General features: G+C 35.7%; 3 protein-coding genes across 9 annotated transcripts; 1 reads left to right on the top strand and 2 right to left on the bottom strand.

Moving 5' to 3' along the window:
• On the bottom strand, positions 965-4709 carry LOC18598998 (putative pentatricopeptide repeat-containing protein At5g52630). 2 transcript variants are annotated; one of them, XM_007028762.2, is made up of 2 exons: positions 2483-4709; positions 965-1285 (listed from the first exon to the last, which is right to left on the bottom strand). In XM_007028762.2, exon 1 carries the CDS (start codon positions 4424-4426, stop codon positions 2639-2641), a length of 1788 nt encoding a protein of 595 aa, XP_007028824.2. In that variant the 5' UTR covers positions 4427-4709; the 3' UTR covers positions 965-1285; positions 2483-2638. The 2 variants fall into 2 exon arrangements, with proteins under 2 accessions (XP_007028824.2, XP_017976179.1); XM_018120690.1 differs by having other exon boundaries at positions 1271-1343.
• LOC18598997 (protein DETOXIFICATION 42) lies at positions 5454-12021 on the top strand. 5 transcript variants are annotated; one of them, XM_018121730.1, is made up of 13 exons: positions 5454-5827; positions 6172-6293; positions 6792-7001; positions 7212-7369; positions 9048-9165; positions 9621-9717; positions 9839-9939; positions 10144-10307; positions 10635-10706; positions 10783-10899; positions 10999-11094; positions 11271-11392; positions 11679-12021. In XM_018121730.1, exons 1-13 carry the CDS (start codon positions 5751-5753, stop codon positions 11719-11721), a joined length of 1497 nt encoding a protein of 498 aa, XP_017977219.1. In that variant the 5' UTR covers positions 5454-5750; the 3' UTR covers positions 11722-12021. The 5 variants fall into 5 exon arrangements, with proteins under 5 accessions (XP_017977219.1, XP_017977218.1, XP_017977217.1 ...); XM_018121729.1 differs by having other exon boundaries at positions 9030-9165; XM_018121728.1 differs by having other exon boundaries at positions 9027-9165.
• On the bottom strand, positions 14723-18961 carry LOC18598996 (zinc finger CCCH domain-containing protein 30). 2 transcript variants are annotated; one of them, XM_018121727.1, is made up of 2 exons: positions 18704-18961; positions 14723-17679 (listed from the first exon to the last, which is right to left on the bottom strand). In XM_018121727.1, exon 2 carries the CDS (start codon positions 17620-17622, stop codon positions 15439-15441), a length of 2184 nt encoding a protein of 727 aa, XP_017977216.1. In that variant the 5' UTR covers positions 17623-17679; positions 18704-18961; the 3' UTR covers positions 14723-15438. The 2 variants fall into 2 exon arrangements, with proteins under 2 accessions (XP_017977216.1, XP_017977215.1); XM_018121726.1 differs by having other exon boundaries at positions 14723-17645; positions 18704-18960.

Genomic DNA, 21298 nt, shown 5'->3' with positions numbered 1-21298 from the left:
GAAACATTATGTTATAGTTTATTAAATGATTAAAGATGACATGAATATCCTTTATGATAATTTTAATTAAAATTAGAGCTTATATAATTTATTTTGTTAAATCGTTTACCAAACAGTTTTAGCTTAATTCTAAGAGCTATTATTTTTTAAAAGACCTTCATAATAACTTTTAAGTTAAAAAAAAATTAAACCAAACAAGCTCTAAATCTATTTTATAAATTTATTTTTATAAATTCTTTTTTATAAATAAGCTACTTGATAAAATAATTTATATAAGTTTTAATGTTGATTAAAATTACCATAAAGGGTATGTAATAAATAACTTTTTATTAATCATAAATTCTTTTATTTACAATGAAAAAAATTAATTTAAATTTTTATTTATTTAAAGTAAATTTTTAAAAATATATTATTTTTAATAGATAAAGATATTTTTGAAATAAAAAGAAAAATTTTCTTAAAAAAGAGACATGTTTTTTAAAAAAAAGCTTTTGAAACTCTTTTTCTTTTACTTTTTTTTTAATTTAAAATTTTTTTAAATTCTAGTTTGACTTAACTTCTGTTTTTAAAAAGCCAAAAAGTTGAAAAAAAAATCAAACCAAACCAAATGATCACCATAAATGCTTTTTCTACCAATTAAACATTCAAAGAGAATTTGAATTTGCCCCTGGCAGATTTAATTCTTGTTTATTTTTTTTAGATTGTTGGTTTTTTTTTTCATTTTTTATATACTTCTTAGAAAAAAAATTATTACAATTTTGATCATCTATCCCAAAATCCAAATGGTCCATCAAACCAATTAGCAATTTAAGCTACCAACCTGATTAGAGAATCGAACCTCCACTCCAATTAATAATCTGGACTTCAAGCTCAATTAATTAAGCCACTGGCTCGAATTAAAAATAAATCCAAATAAAGCTAATAAATAGAAATGGGATCAACTGTCACCGAAGCAACCATATTAGGAAAATTGAAACAAAATGTTCAGATGACAGATGAATAATTGCAAGAGAATAAATAACACAAAAAAAAAAAACCAAATCTGTAAGCTGTACAAGTACAATTTCTTTGTCTGTGTTATTGGCATTAAAGTATCAACTTATTCCCAAGAAGACAACCAACCCCCAACCCCCATCTAATCAACATCACTCTGAAAACTACCAAAAGAGAACAAAAAATGAACAATCACAAAGCAATGGGTTGGCCTTCAGAAAGAAGGGGAGAACAACAAGAGGCATCAGCATCTGTCATTAGATTAGCCAATGCAGGACTTGGTCTTGGCCCTCTGGAAACAAAATGAAGAAATAAATCTCTTAGACAGGTTTGGTTACCAGTCAAATAACCTGCCATAAAAATACCATTCAAAGAACACATAAGGGAAAGATAGTGCTACGTGTATAACACCAGCTACCAGCAGAATCCTAGTTATATTTTGCAGTTCGACGACACATGACAGAACTGAACTTTAAAACCGTCTGACCGGGAAAATTCAGAAGATAAAACTAGCAATAGTAATAGAGTAATAAAGTTTTACAGATCAATTGTAGAACTTCAACTTTCAATCAATTCATCCAAAAGCTATACTGTACATATAGAGGTCAGAGAAAGATTATACAGGATAATTAACATCTGTACAAATTACAAAATAATATCATGCCTTCGAAGACATAAATATAAACTCATATTTATAGTAACCATAGCCAATTGAAATAAGAAAAAACAGAAGTTGATCCTCAGTGAGCAAACAAACCGCCCTTTAGAAGCCTATAGCTAAGGAGAAACCTTAAGTTACGCATTTCAATGTGCAGCAAAACTGCTCTCCAGAAGGCTTTCTACTTGAAGCAGATAGCCTTCCAACAGCTCACTAATAAAATCCAGATGAATATCAGCAGAAATGAGCTATTTCCGGCCTACTATATGTTGAATAACACTTAATTGGTGCCATAAATAGTTTAAGTTGCTGCTTAACTAGGATTACTAATTAATCCAAATAGTGTGGAAAGACCTATGGTTCCAAACAGCTATTAAGAATGATATGTTATCATGGCCGATAGCCTGATACACTAATGTTTGACAGGCATTCAAGTTTCTTAATTTCTTACCTTTACAATTGTTTATGACCCCAGCAGCTCATTGAATTTGCCTCAAAAAATCAAGTTGATGAATCCATGCAACACAATGTAACCAACCACGGAAGATAAATAACAAAAAAAGAAAAGAAATAAAGCTAGAATAACATAGAATGCATCAAGCCACACCACTGGTCAATGATCAAACAGTACAAATTCAAAAATAGCATAGTAAGCATCAAGATAACTATTAAAAAAGTAAATGGGATGCAGTGTGCTTTAGTGATCCTTAAGTATCAAACATGACATAAAGATAAACAGAAAAGCAAATCTTTAAAGATAAAAATGAAGTTTTTCTTTGTCTTTTCCCCTTCTCGTTACAAAATTTTGTAAAGGTACAATAAGTATCTTACAGTTGTTCACCAGTAGTCACACAGGAGCATTTGCCATCCACAAAAAATGAAAGAACCGGTTGTTATTCAGTGCAATATACTCTTCATCTTTTTCCACTTCTTGTTTCAAAAAATTTGTTAGGTGCAATAAATGGTATCTTATACATTACAATTCATTCACCAATAGTCACCACAGGAGCATTTTCCATCCTCGAAATGATGGAACCGGTTGTTATCTCTCACAATAATTACTCTTCCAGAGCACTTGGACATAAACTTGATTGCTGTATGACAATCACCACAGATGCGTAAGTTCTTCATAACCCTAATTGGCCTATCTGGTGGAAAGGTAATGAGCCCAAACGCAACAGCTAGTCTTTCACTATGATATCTTATAGTCTGATTCTTTTCTTCACCATCTACTTCTCTCAGAACAAACCTTGTGTCTGCAACATAACCAACTTGCTCCATTTCCTCTCCTAATTCCTCTAATTTCTGATAAATTTCTTTAGTTTTTGCATGAGATCTATCCCCAGCAGCAAATGTGTGAACCTTGTTTCCCTCCTCAACCCAACTCAAACCTGTCTCTTTCTTAATCCCTAGGTCCCTAAGCATCTTCCTAGCTTTGGCTGCATCCTCATATCTCCCAGCAGCAGCATAAGCATTAGATAATAACACATGCAAACCTGAGCTCATAGGTCCTAACTCAAAGATCCTATCTGCAGCATAAGCTGCCAATTCAGTGTTCCCATGAATTCGACACCCCGTTAAAAAGGCTCCCCAAACAGATTCTGTTGGCTGTATAGGCATTTCCCTGATGATTATAAGTGCCTCCTGCAATTTACCAGCACGACCCAACAAATCCACCAAAGAAGCATAATGTTGATCACCTGGCTCAATTTTATACTCCTTCATTAACTCAAAGTAATGTTGTCCCTTCTCAACAAGCCCTGCATGGCTACAAGCATAGAGCACACACAAAAACGTAATAAAATTCGGTTTGATCCCAACACCTTCCATCTGTTTAAACAAATCAAATGCTCTCTCTGTATGCGAATGCTGAGCACAAGCAATCAACATTGCATTCCACATCCCAAGATTCCTAACACACACTTCATCAAAAACCAGGTAAGCCCCTTCGATCACTCCACACTTTGAATACAAGGAAATCAAAGAACTCCCTACAAAACTCAATAAATTATAATTCGTTTTGAAACACAATCCATGTATCTGCTTCCCTAACTCAAGCAAAGTCGAGTTAGCACAAACCTGTAAAACACTCGAGAATGTAAAATCATTCACATCCAAACGTCTATATAAAGCTTGTTTGAATAACATCAGAGCTTCCTCATATTCACCTAACTGAGCATACCCATAAATCATCCCAGTCCAAGAAACCACATTTCTTTCGGGCATTTCATCAAACACTTTCCTCGCAACCTTAATTTTCCCGCATTTCCCATACATATCAACCAAAGAACTCGCCACGAAAACATCCATATCATACCCAGTTTTCAAAATAAGGCAATGTATTGATTGCCCGAGATCAAACCTTCCCAAAGTCGCGCATGACTTAGTCGCACTAGGGAAGATATGATCATCGGGCTTGATGTTGTTAACAAGCATTTCGCGAAAAAATTCAATTGCTAGAGAAGGGAGTTCATTTTGAGCGAAGGAGGAGATGACTGAGCTCCAAGTTGTGGAACTTCTGATTGGGGTTTCGAAGAAGATTTGGCGGGAAAAGAGAGGTAGTTGGGTTTTGGAGTAGAAGTTAAGGAGGTGGTGGGAGATGAGAGGGATGGTTTGGAGGCCTGCTTTGATGATGTGGGCATGGAGTTGGAGACCCTTTGGGAGGGACCTTGAGTGGGTTAAAGAGAGGAGAACATTGCAGATGTTTCTATAGTTTTGCTCAAAGGAGTTTTGGTTTAAAGGGTTTTGGGGAAGTTCTGGGAAAGGTGTAGCCATATATATAGGATTAGGGAACCGGTCCGTGAGTTGGCGCCATGGCTAGATTATGTTCAACTTCAACCATTCAAGCAATTTATACATTGAGCACCTTGAAGCTAATGAAATCAATAATTAAACGGGTTAAGAGAAATCCCCGAAGGGAGACTGTCAAGCTTGTGAAGTTGTATCTATGTCTTGAGAAGTGCTCCACTTAGCAAGCCAATCAGCACGGGCTTTTTTCTCTTTTTTTTGCTTATGGCTATATGTGACAGTCCAACTCCAGCCCTGTCTAAGAAGTGTCTGGTTGAGCAGATCAAGGGTGTGTGCCATGTGCTCTTTGGTTGCTCCAACAATGTTGAGTGAGAAATTGGACCCAATGCGGTAATTCAAACCCAATTTGAGAAATTGGAAAGAAGGCTCAAATCTTATGCAATAATAATAATAATAATAATAATAATAAAAGCTTAAAATTAATTATTCCTGAAAAAGTTTAAAATTAAAAACCAGCACAATTGAAAAGTTTAAGGAAAGCGTGAAACCAAATGAATAATTTACACTAATTACAGAAGAAACCTTCAATATAAGGAAAAAAAAATGCTTTCAGCTAGCCATGGTAGGTTGAATTTTATAGTTGAGCGACAGAGATGCCTGTTTATCCTCCTAGAAACGCGGCTTTGACCTTATATCTAGCAACTTTCGTGTTTGTATAAGCAAGCTTCAAGCTTACATGAGATCAAAGCAAGTCATTGCTGTAAGACCATGGTGCATGTAAACCATAGTTTACCTGTGAAAGGAAACTGTAATCACCTGGTTCAGTCATGACTGAAACAGGAGAATATGTTTCGCATTCTTGGTCCACTAGTAATTTTTTAATCATATAAATTTTTATGATCCTTGATGTTTGGCAGTTGTTTTCACTTGGTGGCGGTAAACCCAACCTTTCTGATACATTGATGAAATATAATATATTAATATAATAGTTTTCGTGGGAGTTCTGGGCCTTGTATATCTGAGGGAGGTTTATGCAGTATCTGGTGTAGAACGCTTTGTTTTAACATTACATATCACTTCTTTTCCAAATGGAGAATCTACTCATTACTTCGTCATTAAGTCTTCTTCAGTTGAAGTTCTGCATAGCCATCTTGATTCCTGTGGATTCTTACGCTGCATCAAATTGTTTGTTGCCCATTCCCTCACGTTGCCATGCTGCTTGAAGCATTTCTTGTGGCATAATCACAAGAAATAGAGTTAGTGGATATGACAAGTTTTTAGCCATTTGTCCTTTTCTGCGGAAGTTTGAATTTCTTCCACCAGTTGCTTGTTGGACAGCCGCAGTCTAATTATGGCTGTTGATGCTATTTTACGTACGTGGAAGAATATTGGAAAGTTACTCCTCTTTGTGTTCTTCAAAGATACAAGGTATTGTTCATATAGCAATCAGCGTTTAGTTCTTTTGCACTCTGTTAATTTAAAACCTTCCCCTTCTTGCTAAAAGATCAATAGCTGCCTAATCATATTGATTCTGATTCAACCTACTTGGAACACTATCCTTTGACATAAGATTATAGGATAATAGGATAATTATGGTTTAAACACAGATTTCAACCTCAACACCCCCCCTTTCCCCTTTCCCAAAAAACAGCATGCAGTCAGGCTTTTTGGTTTTTACAATTAAGTTGTACTCTGAAACATCAGTTATGTTGTTTCGTTATTCTTTGATTATTTTAAATTAATAATGTATAGTTTTATAACAATTTTGGCAGGAATGTTCTCAAGAAAGATGAACTGGGAATAGAAATCGCACACATCGCACTTCCAGCAACGCTTGCTTTGATGGCAGACCCTATTGCTTCTCTAATAGACACAGCATTCATTGGCCGTATAGGTTTGTGGTCATTTTCTTCTGGCATGATTATGTGGCATACAATGTATACCCAGCATTAGTACACTTCAAAGACAAAATTACCTTATTGGTAGGATGGAAAAGATAGAAATGTTGTTTCTCTGTTTCTAGATGATGCTACATATCCTACCAAAAAGATGTGAATTTTCTATGTTCTTAACATGAAACTGTTTCACGGCCTCTTAAGCTTGCATATTTGCATAAAGAAGCAAATATTTTCCTTTGATTATGATTTTGGAAGTAGAAGCTATTGCTTCACCCTGATGGTATCCATACAGGGTTGGTCAATTTATAAGTACTTTCATATAGTGTCTGTATCATCAGTGGCTCCGTTATCTGTTTGCCATATAGGTAGCTGATGTTTTTGATTCTCAGCCACCATTCATTTGTCCTACATCTCTGCTTGCACCAAACAACAACAACAACAACAATAATAATAAAAATAATATTTGGTTCAGTTTTTACATTTTGTTCATATAGGTTCTGTGGAGCTTGCTGCTGTAGGAGTTTCAGTTGCACTTTTTAATCAAGTATCAAGGATTACCATGTTCCCACTAGTCAGTATTACTACTTCTTTTGTTGCTCGGGAAGATGCCACCAGCAGATCAAGTGCTGAAGCAGAGCAAGATGAAATTCTTGAAAGGGGTCCTGTTGTTGACCATGAAATGGAAGAGCTTATGCCTCTTGTTGGTATGCATTCCACATATTCTCTCCCCTGCTTTTGTTGAAAGGCTATTCTGAGAGTGAATAAATTGCATTCGTAGGTTACGTTCACATATATATACACATAAAGTTCTTGTCTAGTTCATTCTAAACAGTATCTTGACTATATCTGTTACATTTAGTGTGTTTAGGCTTCTCTGTAACTTTAGTAATGAGAATCTCTATCGTCATTTGTAGCCTGCAGTAACACAAAAATAGCCGAGTCCAAGAATGAGAGAAGGCATATACCATCGGCATCTTCAGCTCTGGTTATTGGTAGCATGCTTGGGATCATTCAGACTTTCTTCCTCATTTTTGCTGCTAAACCTCTCTTAAGTTACATGGGTGTAAATTCTGTGAGTGTTCCTTTAGCATTTCCCTGGTTGCTGCAATTTCAAACATTGGCTCTCATTTCTTGCATGCTTTCTAAACTATGAATAAATGCCTCAAGGCCCCCGTTAATATCAATATAGTTCTTTTCCTATTGTTGTTGGTTATCTTGCTAAGAAAGTGGATGTGATGTCTTTTTTTTCTGGTAGTTGGTGTGATTGTTTCACGTATCTGTGTCTAACCATCTTATGGTACATTTTCAGAGAGGTTTTCTTGAAGGTTGAGTGGGTTGCACCACTTTTATAATCGTTTAAGGTGCCATATATGAACGCTTAATATCAGGTAGCAATGGACTGATCAACAAAGTAAACATGTGTCCTTTTGCCAAATTTTCTTTGGCCAACGCCTATATCAAGTAAACATTTTAAAAAATATAAAATTTAGCAATGATGAAGTGAGAATCCCCGTTAATTTTAGAAACTAAACCATCGTGAATCCTTGGGGAAAAAATAATCTCACATATAACATAAAACTTATATCTTTATGAGGTACTTACAACTTTTACAGTTTAATGATGGCTGGAGGGGCATGCCCTTCATCATCTTTGAAACATGTTACCTCTTAGGCCACCAATCACTGACTTGTCTAAATGAAGGACTGATTGGCAGTTGGTGTACTAATTGTTTTCTAGTTTATGCTTTTAGTACTGTTGTGCAGATACCTTAAATCACCTGTAGCCTTTTGACCTGTCAAATGATTTCTGATCTAAATACAAGAGATAAATTTGGAAGGTTTTAATGGTACCTTAGTAAGGTTAGAAGGTGAAATGATTTCTCTGATTTCAGTTAATGTGAATGGACAACGGTTGTATTCAAAACTTTGCCTTCCATGACTATTAGAAATACCATTGCTTCATACCATGAAGATACTCTGTGGAACATTAAGATAAAATTCCCTCGCAGTTAAGCTGATATTCTCTTTGTCATGGAGCATTAGACAAGTGCATTTCTGTATGGATATCCTAGATCACCGAGTTTAAATTTGATTATATAATTTCTAATTAATGTGGATTTTGACTGCAAATTTTGAATATGAAGGTGACTGCTTCTAAGAAAATTTAGTCAAGTGTGTCTTCTTTTCAACCAATTGGACTTTTCCTCTCCCATAATCACTAATTCTGTTTTTTTTTTCAGTTCCGTAATATGTTACGTGTATGCCATGGTCATAAAGTAATGGTTAATTCTAATATATTGAAGGAATATCAGAGAGGCCCAGTTTTATAGAAGTGGAAGAGGACAGTAGAGGTGGTCATATATGATTCATACTTTTAATTCACAATAGTTTATAATGCAGAAGTTATAATGTTTAAAGTAGCTCTTCCCCAATTAGAGTTTCTTAATTGTTGTAAAGTATTGTTGATCTTAACTGAATTGAACTGGAGTGAAAGGCATTCAGATTCTTTTCCGATAAATCACAGTGAAGAAGTGTCACTAGGTTTATAGAAGGTTCTCAGTTTAGTTTCTTAACAGCAATTGCCTAGACCGAATCCTGCTGCTTGAAATGAACTCATCCTTTTTGATCCCCAAGAAAATAAAAATGCTGCATCTCTATTATTTCTCCAAATTATGTTAGCCTCTAATTTTTCTACCAATGTTTAGTGTAATGATACTAATTTTGCTTTAGCAGGAATCTCCTATGCTCAAGCCAGCACAACAATACTTGACAATAAGATCAACTGGTGCTCCAGCTCTTCTTCTCTCTTTAGCTGTGCAAGGGGTTTTTCGAGGCTTAAAGGATACCAGAACTCCTTTATATGCTATCAGTAAGCTAGCTTCCCTGTTAATTATATTCATGTTAATTTTTCTTGGTGGCAAAGCAATTGGCAATATCAACTTGTGTGGACTTATTAGGAAAATCCCATGTAAGGAATTCACTGAATTGGGCCCTTAACATTTGAAATTACTATATTTCCATTGAATTAATGAATTTTTTCCACATTTACATTGAATATCAGTTTGAGGATTTTTGTAATGCTTCCATTTCTTCAATGGAATAAATGAATTCATGAGTAGGATATGTGTCCTCAGATGTTAGAAAAACCATTTTGAAATCATACTTGTCCTAAGGGATTCTTTATCACCCATTTATGAATGGAAAACATTATATAGTTGCAAGGATTTTCATTCTTTATCTGAGTCTACTTCTTTAAGGGGTACTTCACTTTTTTTGGGTTAACTGCCCCTAATCTTCTTCAGTTGTTTGCAATTGCTAATGTAGTTGTAGGAGATTCAGCGAATGTTCTTATGGACCCAATATTCATATTCACATTTGGTCTGGGCGTCAAAGGTGCAGCCATTGCTCATGTCCTTTCTCAGTAAGTTACAGATGTTTTTGCTGATTCATTTTATTGGTTTCTGACTTGTTGGCTGCATGTTCGGTCTGGTCTTTTGATGTCCCTTCATCTCAGTTAATCACTTAGTGCATCATTTTTGTAGGTATTTAATTGTTCTCATCCTCTTTTGGAGATTAGTTGACAAAGTTGATTTGTTACCTCCAAGTTTTAAAGAACTACAATTTGGTCAATTTCTTAAAAATGGTGAGTGTTTTAATTATGGTATTTAACAAACTCAAAGGATGTTGATTGTTTTAATTAATCACATTTCATGGTTCACTAGGGACTTCTAATCCAGTTTTTATTCTCTTCAACTTTCATGCCAATTGAGTTACCTTAGTTATTGGGAGAAGAAAATGATATAGAACACTGACAGGACTATGATATCTGCACGGGTGACAACTCCAGGATTTCTGCTATTGGTGAAGGTAATTGCTGTGACATTGTGTGTGACCGTTGCAGCATCACTATCTGCTAGGCAGGGACCAACAACAATGGCTGCATTTCAGATTTGCTTGCAGATTTGGCTGGCAGCCTCTTTGCTTGCTGATGGATTGGCTGTTGCAGGACAGGTAAGATTTTATTTAATTTAAGCAACTACCTTGATGATGTTTGTCCTGTACTCCCTATTTTTGCAACAAGTGCATGTCACTTAGACATTGGCTTCAGAATCAATCAGAAGCATAAGCTTCATTGGCTGGCTTTCTTTGAAAATGTGCTATTGTTTTCGAGCAGACCACGGAAGGAATTAGGATTAAATAAAAAATGATTTTGCAGTGTCCTGCTATTTGTTACTTCAATGTATGCTTCCCTGCTTCTCATCTCTAACCCCATAGAAGCGAGCTGCGATTTAGATGATTTTCCAAAGAGAAGACTACAACAGTTTTCCACCTTTTCAGGCAATTCTTGCAAGTGCATTTGCAAAGAAGGATTATGAGAAGATTATAGCCACTGCTTCCCGTGTGCTTCAGGTGCTAGTATTTCAAAGTTAGCCTTATTGTTTCGCCTTTCTTCATGTTCTAAATTGCTCATGGTTTATATCTGCAGATTGGTATTCTTTTGGGGCTTCTGCTATCATTCATTCTGGTAGTTGGTTTACAAATTGCTTCCAGACTATTCACAAAGGACATTGCTGTTTTGAAACTTATAAGCCTTGGCATTCCAGTATGACTCTCTTCCTTCATCAAAACCTACAAAATCATCTTTTCTGTTCTTGGAATACTAACTTGTTCTTGTATCAACATTTTTCTTCTTGCTGATTAGTTCATTGCAGCAACCCAACCCATCAATGCATTAGCCTTTGTTTTTGATGGAGTGAACTATGGAGCTTCTGATTTTGCATACTCTGCCTACTCCATGGTTAGTTGAATAACAACCATTTTTACTGAATTTGAATAAGCATCAGCTTAGAAAATGCACTGCAAATGTAGTGCAAAGGGTGAAGTACTTTGTGATAATTAAACCACCAAGTAATTCCAATACTGTCAAAACTTTCTATGTTCTTCTTTATTTAATTTTCTTCGGCCTTTCTGTAGGTTTTGGTTGCAGTTATGAGCATCTTTTGCTTATTCATACTATCCTCCAGTCATGGCTATGTTGGCATCTGGGTTGCTTTAACAATCTTTATGAGTTTGCGTGTGATCGCTGGTCTTTTAAGGTAAAACCTTTAAGTAAGAAATTGTGTTATTATTTTTTTTTTTTCTTTCTGTTTTTCTCTGGAGAAGTAATCAGCTCTGCTCTGCTGCTTTCTGATAAACCAAAGTGAAAACTTCTTTTTTTCTTTCCCATCCACCAAGTACTTTAACCCAATAAATAGAATCAAATAGCTTTATAGTCATCTTTCACAGTTATGTTGTAGTATGTAAGAGTTTTAGACAATGAGTATCCTGACTGAAATTGGAAAATTCCGTCTGGCTCTAACAATTTCACATCAACATGTTCAGGATAGGTACTGGCATGGGGCCTTGGAGCTTTCTCAGCGGCTGATAGCTGCAAACATATCACTTACCTTGAGTTTCTTTTCTCTTGGACCCTGCACTTTGATATTGCTGATGATGATTTATATTTAATGATTAAATCCATTTTCCTTGTTTTGGCAATATAGTGAGAGGTATTTCAGATTCTTGTTGATTATTGAATTTCTCCATCTTTTCCTGTCTTCATCCGCTTATCAACCCATCATGTCAAGCCTTCTACCTGCATTTGCTCAATATCCTTGTTCTTCACAGATCCAGGGATCTCTAAAAAAACCAACATACAGAATGATATTTGATCTATATTCATGAACTTCTTGCAGTTCTTGTTCCATATTTGTTCATGATCCAGAGCAGCATCTACAAAATTGTCTCAAGTTTCAGGTCATTGTTTCAAGATGTTTGCCGTAAACAATCATACAAACTGTAGAAACAGATGTGGCTTGAGACATGTCTTGAATCAATAACCATATCGTATCGCAAAAGCCAGGAGGTAAAACAATTGGAAAACCTTTCATAATCAAAGCTATCAAAACGGAATTTCTTCATATGGATGAAACATATAGAGTGTGTGCAACTACCATTGCCACATATGTATGTACAAACAAGCTTAGCCGAGTAAGCCTGGGGTGTATGGATACAGCGAAAAAATAAAATGGATGGTTAGTCATTTACTGTCTTTTACTAAAAAACATCAGTCCCTTGGAAATGCTACCAACCTAAACTGCATCTCTCTACAAAGGGAAGCCCTCCACCTCCTGGAAATAGTATTAGATGACTTAAAAAAACTCTTTCCTCCCCAGTTTCCATTGAAGAGGACCACTGACCTACCAAAGTTTGCAACACAATTGCATTACGACTCCCAATGAGCATATATAACATTATAATTAGATGATTAATATAAGTTAATCTCATTGATAAAATTAATACAAAGCTCTGCGGACATTTACATTTAATATCTGGATATAGTAGGGATATGACATTGACATCCACTGCTACTGAAAAAATAGAGAAAATAGTCATTTTCTGGTCACCAAAACCTATTTTCTGAATCTTAAAAAGGGTCAGTCTCAGTCTGATGGGTTTTTTAAGTATCCCTTGCACCAACTGCCTACCCACCCTTCCCTGCATAATGACCAACAAGCTCCTATTTTAATTGGGTTGGGGGAAGCTTTTTTGTATATATATATTTTTGGCCAATGCCCCTTCAGCTATTGAAACAGGGTTATATAAGACATGTATTATTGTTTCTCCTGCTTATCCATTATGTATAAATTAAACAAACATAATTCCAAACCATCCGTTATTCACAAAATTGAAGAAGAGAAACCCTTTTTTTTTTTCAATTAAATGACGTAAACCAGAGCAGAATACCATCAGCAACAACACCAAACCAGCTACTAAATATTGACTACTTTACCTTTGTGCCCTGCTTCTTCGGAGTTACCCTATTTTGCTCTGTCTTGCTTATTTCATTCGATAAATTGCACATAATTCCCTACAATTGTCTACTAATTCTTGAATAGTTAAAACCAGTTTATATTTGTTTTCTACAATTCATAATTTATTAAACTAATTGTTGGATTTAATATTTTATCCATTTAGATTATGCATCCTAAATTTCCAACTGATACATATGTTTTATTTATATTATATATACATATAAATATATGGAAGGACATTTGTGATTACCTAATCTGGCAGTCTATTTGACACCATTTTCCATTTACTACAAATGCCATTGCCAAACCAAAGTCGACCACACCACCCAAAAGAAAACTAAAATAAGAGGGTGTGATGTAAAATTTGCATTTATATATTTCAAAGCAACATATTGGATTCCAAATCCACCACTTTAGCTTTTGTCTGATTTAATAAGTGGGAAGAATAAAGAAAGAAACATAATAAAAGACTATGTGAAGATGGTATCACCACCTTTCTCACAATTCCTACAAAGCAAATGAAATTTGCCCTTCATTCTAATCCTCACTACTGTCCAAATCAATCCCTTGTGTTTTTTAACAACCAAATAAAGCTTGCCATGATTTCTCCCTTATTAGAACCTCAACTTGTCACTGTCCATCTTCCCATTCTAACTGCATTTGCCCCATTTTGAGAAATGTGTAAAATGGAGTTTAATTTGATTAGTGGGAAAAACTTATAGAAAGAAATGTGTACAAACTAAGGCACCGAAAGGTGAAGTGGGAGGGGCAAGCTCCCACTCAACCTTTTCTTCACTTTTCTATTATTTCAATAAAGGAAGAGGAGGGGAAAAAACACATGAAAAGGGCAAAGAGAGTTTCGCCACGCTTTTTTTAACTTTATATGAGAATGAATGTCATCAATTCCAAATGATCTATCCATCAACAACTAATTTGTAGAAGAATCGTAGCTCCCACCCATAATCCATGAACCCAAAAGGGTTTTAAAGACTGCAACACATGATACTTTTGTACATTTCTTCATCCCCAATATAATTTGTGAAATATATATATACATACATAACATGGTTTGTCTTGGTCAGTCCATGCATCAAGAATAGTGCAACTGGCTTCGTTGACAGGTAAGGAAGGTTAAAGGTGGGCCACAAGTTTGTACGATAGAGATTCTAGATTTTTAGCTGAATCCCTCCTCCCCCTTGTACCAAAATGAGTAACACTAGCTGCAAATACCCACTTTGATAGTGTAGTTTTCTTTGGTGGGAAAGTCGGAAAAACCTAGAGTCCACTAACCTGGCACTCACGTGACTACGTATCAATTAAAGAATAATGTTGCTCTGCAATAAAGTTTTGATCAGCTTGGGAGAGTCCCCATCCCTACGCATTAAAAATGCAAAGCTAGCATCAGATCTTCCCTGTTAAGATTTAAGAATCAATTATAAATAGCCTTTTCTACCACACAACTGGGATCTTTAATCCAAATCTCAAGATTTCCATGCCATTCCAATAACCCTCCACTAATACCAATGAGATAAGAATGCAAAAGATTAGCATAAAGGAGCACACAACAAGATAAAGACATTAAGGAGAATTTATACCAGTAGTAGTAGTAGTAGTATGTGACAATGAAGTTATTGGAATAGGAATAAGCAATAAACTATAGTCGAATGTTACATCATTATCATCATCATCATCATCAAAGGATCATAAATTTCTCCACCCTATTCTTCCACATTACAGGCACCAATAATTATTGATTCCAAACTACATTAGAAGAAACAAATTTTCCACTACCTTATCTCCAAAAATTTTGACCAAACCCAGAAAAACCATCCAACTGTCTGAGATGAGAACTTCATGATCCATCTTCATTTGGTTTCTCACGAAGGTGATAATGAACATAACAGGCAAAGGATAAAAGGAAACATAGGATCTTGGTTGTCCATTGTCATCGAACAAAGTCTCTCATCATATAGAAAAAAAGGCAAAAAATAAAATGACAGCAATAGAAATCTAATTTTTGAAATATTGGAAGAAAAAACACCTAGCCTGGGCATAATTTCTTTAAACATAACCCAGAGGTTATCTCAACCTTTTCTAACTGTTTTTGTTGTAATAATAAATGGTGAAAAATGAATTTCCCTCGTCAACTGACCTTCTCTCCTTCCTTCACCTTTGTGTTACTGTTTATCTTCCTTCCACATTCATCACCAACAAAATCCCAAAAAATACAAATGTTATTTACCAAAACCTTTTTGTTGTCTCTACCTCAGGGCTCAGCGAAACTGATTTCAGTTTTGCTGAGCCACAAGCTGATCAAGCTGCATTTGCTCTAGCCATGCTCCCAACACAGCATGATCGACAGGATCAATTTGAGTGTTCAAATTAGAACCCTCACTTGAAGAAACATTAGGTGCAACACCTGAGACAGGAGCTGCCATTTTGTCTTTGATCTCAGTGGGAGATTCTTTAACAAGAGATTGAACCCATGATAAATCAGGCTCTTCTCCATTGCCAAGCTCAAATGAAGATGACCTGCGAAGCTTGCCTAATTCATCTGCATTTACAGCCCAGTCTGGCTTCCCATTGGAGGATCCCCATTTTGACCAAGAATTTACCGGGGAACCTACAATGGCAGTAGAACCAGATCCCAGCTCCCGAGAGCTGAGGCTGCGAAACTGTTGCTGCTTCTCACGTTGAGCTAACATTGAAACCCGAGAACCCATTGGTGAGATCGGTTCTACATTTCGAGGAGACATCCTACCAGAAAGAGAGGCCTGCAATAGAGGATGCTCGATATTTTTAGGAGAAAAATTTGTATTGATAGGTGATAACATGCTTTGCTGCTGCTGAAATTGATTGAGAACAGCAGACTTATGGGTGGGAGAGAACACTGCTGAAGCCAATGCTTGATCAGAGTACCGCGGAGATGAGCTCTCGGCAGAAAAGAGATCATCAAGATTTGATGGGGTCAGGGTCTTCAATCGACCAGATCGGTTCAAAGAATTAGAACTCATAGATGGCTGAGTGAGGCTAGATAACTCATTTATCAGCTGTTGTTGCTGCACATCAAAATCTGGCAGCAAGTTGAAGTCTTCATTTGGAATGTCTCTTGCATTAAGAGAAGATCTCAGGCGACTAGATTGAAGATTGCTTCCTGGAAGATGCAAGGCTGGAACATTAGGTTGTGGCCAGCCAACATTAGAATGAGACATGCCATTTGCAGACGGAGACATGGGAGGTGTAAAAGGTGACGGAGACATAACAGATACAGATGAGGGTGATCCAGGCAAGAGACTCAAGGCTGCAGCAAAATCCATGGCTGTTGCACCAGAAGTACTGGAACGAGGAGATGGGACAGCAGAACCGGTAGAGACATACAGAGGTCGGAGCTCCTCAGCAGTATGAGCAAAGAAGCATACTCTCCTTGCACAATTAGTACCATCCTTACACAGCCTGGTTCGATATTGAGCAGGGTGTAGCCAGCATTCAAAAACACCATGAGCATATTCACACATATCTCCACGCCTACATGCCCCCTTGCGGAAATCAGGACAAGGAACACAACTGTAATGAAACTTTCTAGGATCCCTTCTTCTAGCATTTTCCCCTGGGTGAACAAATGGACACTCTGTCCAATCATGGGAGTAAGCACGTGAACAAGGCCGCACTTTGAATGAATACATCCGGAACTCATCAGTTGAATAGATGCTGTTCTTGATATCCGGAAGAGATGGATCAACTGGGTATTCTTTCTTCTCTGACGCGGAAGAAATAGGAGCATCAGTTGACTTTGACTTCATTGGGGAATCTGAACCAGATGATGGTGACCCATTTTCCTGAGAAGGGGATAGAGGAGGGGAGCTGGAATTGGCAACAGCCGTTGAAACCCTTAGATTGCGCTCAAGAACAGAACTCTCAGTAGCAAGGAGTTCTTCGAGAGTTAATTTTAAAGCTTGAAGCTTCGGAGGAACAACAACAACGTCAACAGGAAGATGACCATTTGCATCAACCATGTTTGCATCAGCACCGGCGGCTAAAAGCAGTTTCACAACATCAATAGCATTCACAGCCCCACCTGAGGCAGCACAATGAAGCGCAGTGCTTTTGTCATGGCCACACACACGATTAACATCAGCATCTGATGAAGATAGGATCAGTTTAATAACATCGATGCTACCATAGGTAGCCGCAACCATCAAAGGGGTTCTCTCCTCATTAACCATCTGCTTCGAACCCTTCTGACGACCATACCACAGCCCAACCTCATCAACACCAGAAGGATCGCGTTCAATGGATAGTTTAAAGCCCTCAACATCATTATTAGCAGCAAGCTCGAGCAAGCTTGCAAAAGCATCTTCAGTCTCTACAGTCAAGTGATTCATATCTACGCTAGGATGTCTGCTATCTTCAAAAGAAATATTAGATGTTGTTGGAGACGGTGTTTGCTTTAACCGCTCCGATCCACAGCACATGCTTTCATTTGGTAAATATCCAACTGAGATTTAGAAACAGCACCCATTAGAATCAACCTGTGGAAAAACGTCGACTTCATATATATGATCAAATATTCCAAAAGATATTATTGAACAAAAAAATACCCACTTGGGATTTTAAGACAACAACAGAGACACTAAGTCAGTGTTTATCCAAGAAGATGTCAACCAAAAAAGAGATGCTACTGGAAAATTAAATTTAGATTTAGAACAAAAGTGACTTTAGGATTTAAATAATTGTAAGGTATCTAACATCCAGATAGATCATCAGAGGAGAAAACAGAAAAGCATACTCCAGGGAACAATAAATTCCTTTTACTTTGAAACAAAATAAAATTGCTACATATTTTCCAAATATCTGCATAGAACAAACATGCTGTGTTTTTATATAATATTATTAATAAATATTACAGAAAATTAGAGTTAAAAAATAATATATATAATATAAAAGGTTTGGCTTAAGGGAGGAACCAGTAAGAAGAAAAAACGAAAATAATGGTCTGTTTTGCAGCCGCAAAATTTTGAGGCTTTCACCTTTTAAAGGTCCTGAATATAAGAAAACTTGTCATTTAACTTCTAACAAGCTTTATCAAAACTAACCCAACAGAACTTCAGAGAAAACAATATTGAATCTCTTCCATTTTCTTTCTCCAACTTTCATTCAGTTTTTCCCAGTAACCAAACATTAACATCAGTCAAAAATACTTTTTTTAAAACGAAAATGAACTTTTAAAACACTCACTATATTAAGATTGAAGGATCTTGAAACAAATCTTTCAATGGTCATCGCTATTAAATAAAAAAGTACATAAAGGAAACACTGAGAGCGAAGAGGACAATAGCAAAAAAGATCTGATTTTGGAGCAATCAAAATGAAAAAATTTAGCTAAAAAAGAAAGTGAAAAAAAAAACAAAAACAGACAAGCCCCGTGACCAAGATCTTTCTTACATGTGATCACCCAACTCATTACATCAAAAACAACACAAAGATATCAGAAAACAGTTTTTCTTTAAGTAAGCAAAAGACTGAACTTGAACTCAAACAAACAAAAAGTCTTACCAGTTTAAGAATCCATCTCCGTTGTAAGAAACCAATAAAAAAGGAGAGGTTTTTACAGATCTACTTGGAAAAAGAAGAAATGGGTCTTGGAGATATAGCTTGAGAGTGAAGAAAAAAACTCTGATCTTCAATTAAATTTGTGTTTTCTTTTTATTTTGGGGGTTAAGTTAGATAGAGAGAGTTCTGAGAAAAGTAACAGCTGCTTCTTCTTCTTCTCATCTCTATTTCCGATGTTACTGCTGCTTTTTCTTTCATGAAAAAATACAAAAACCCAAAACAATTAAAAATTAAAAAAAAAAAAAAAGAATCCCCATTAAATTTTTTGATGAATTTCTTTATTTCTTTTACTAGATAAAATCGCCTATCCAATAAAAAGGAAAGAGAAAAAGAAATTAAAATAAAAAAGGCCAACGCACTAAGATGACGTTAATTGAGTGTAGCTTTGAATATTCCTCCGGACCAATCAAATAGAAACGCGTCATTCCATGGGGAAAGCGTGTCATTAAAAATTAAAGTTAAGGTTATTTGTGTCATTTTAAGACAAGCAATGGTTCCTAGTTTTTGACGTGGCGTTGATCGATTGGCTGTTGGTGTTTTAACTGGGACAACCTTTTGACAGACAACCTAAGTTGATGTGTAATAATTTAACCTTGTCCCTGGGTCAAATTCCATAGAAATTCAACCTAAATTCACCTTACATGACGGTTAAATTTCGAAAAAGTAGCTATCGACTGCAACCTATCTTACCAGAGAATACGAAACGAAACCTGAGCTGGCACCGTTTCATTGGCAATGGCAACGTAAAGCAATATTTTATTTTCCCTTAACTACCCTCCATTGGTTCCCAAAATGGCATCCGTATCCCATTACCGACCAATACAATTATGACACCTCATTTCTGTACATTAGGCAAAATTAACTTTCTAAGTCTTTAACTAGAGTGTGAACGCAACTGAGAACCGGATGAGGAGGTGGAAAGGTTGGAGGGGTGACTGGTTAGGTGAGAAAAGGGCGGAGAGGTGACCGGAGGTGCCGGTGAAAGCTCGGCCGTGCGCGAGGAGGGGATTCAACTAGGATTTATAAAGAAGAATGGAGTCCGCCAATGAGAGACTCATTAAAAGGGCTTTCAAGCGTCCGAAGGGCGGACTTGAAAGGCATTAGTCAATTTTGGTTAATTGTGGAGTCAAATCACAGAGGGGGCAAAAAAAGCATGGAGCACCAACAATATGAGAAATAAATTCGTTTGTTTATCCAAATTTTTATAATCTAAGATTATCCAAAAAAATTCATTAACAATAAATAAACATGAAAAAGGGGTGATAAAATTTTTTTAAAAGGTTAAATAGAATATATATAAATTCTTAGAAATTTTAATAATATTAATTAAAGTCAAATAAATTTCAACATGAACATAAAATATGTGGTAATTCTTGTTTTTTTTTGGTTACAAACAAAATAATTTAAATGTTTGACATGTATCGATTTAATTAAATTGTTTTAATTTTATAATTAAAATATATTTACATATTAATTCTTATTAGCATGAGGTTTGCAGTTTGTTTGAAATCAATTTAAAGAATTTATAATTAAAATATATGGTTTTTGTTTGTCCCCCTCCCGCCTAGAAAATAAAGATGTGTGCAGAGGTGAAGACTGAAGCGTGAGTACTATTTTGTTCAGTTGAAAAATGTACCCTTTTGCAGCCGCCCCAGTTGACCAAAACCAAAAGCGGTGAAAGAAATTATATTATTTAATTATGAGCAATTATTTTCGTAAACTAAGTACTTAAAAAAAAGGGGAGATTCTTGCATGTACTTCATAGGGGTTCCATCAAGTTGTCAGTAAGTATAACAGCCGCTGATGTTGCAGATTCTTATGCGTTGGAGAGGATGGACGTTGATGAAGCCCACTACTTACGTCAGTAGGGTGCTACACCGGCCTGGTTTTGTAATTGTAACTTAACCTTGAGAAAAACTACATCTTTATTTTACTTTTTCGAATAAAAATGTTATATATAAATAAAATATTTAGTCATCTTTATTTTTTATTCTGAACTAGGACTTGGATTTAAACATCACTGTTTGTTCGGGCCCAACAAGAACACAAGATAAGGGCAGGCTTGCTATTTATTTATTATTATTAGTATTTTACTAAAAAGGGTAGGCATTGTTGACTTCAAAACACCTATTTTCACGCCAAAAAAAAAAGTCAACAGTACTTAGCAATTGACCATTTAGTCTCTTCACATGAACCTCTTAACTTTTTTTTTGATGAAATAAAACCACTGGTTTTAATTTCAAGATCAACGGGTTGGATTATACCAATTTTTAGGGTAGAGTACTTTATTTGGTTTCATAATTTAGAATTTTAAATAGAAGAAAATTAAGTGTATTGAAAATTCAGACATTTAATATATCTTTTAGATTCTAAGTTATATTTCATTTCACTACTATTTTTACTTTTGGTAAAAAACTCTCACTCTGTTAATTTTTAATCGTAATTTCACACGAATCTATTACTTTTTAAAAAAAATAATAAAATCTAAAAGTGTAAACACAATTAACAAAAAATAAAAAAAAAACTAAAATATTATTT

The sequence above is a fragment of the Theobroma cacao genome, chromosome 5 (assembly GCF_000208745.1).
Source record: "Theobroma cacao cultivar B97-61/B2 chromosome 5, Criollo_cocoa_genome_V2, whole genome shotgun sequence".
In the NCBI taxonomy this organism is placed as follows: Eukaryota; Viridiplantae; Streptophyta; class Magnoliopsida; order Malvales; family Malvaceae; genus Theobroma; species Theobroma cacao.
This window is presented reverse-complemented; position numbering and strand designations above follow the sequence as displayed.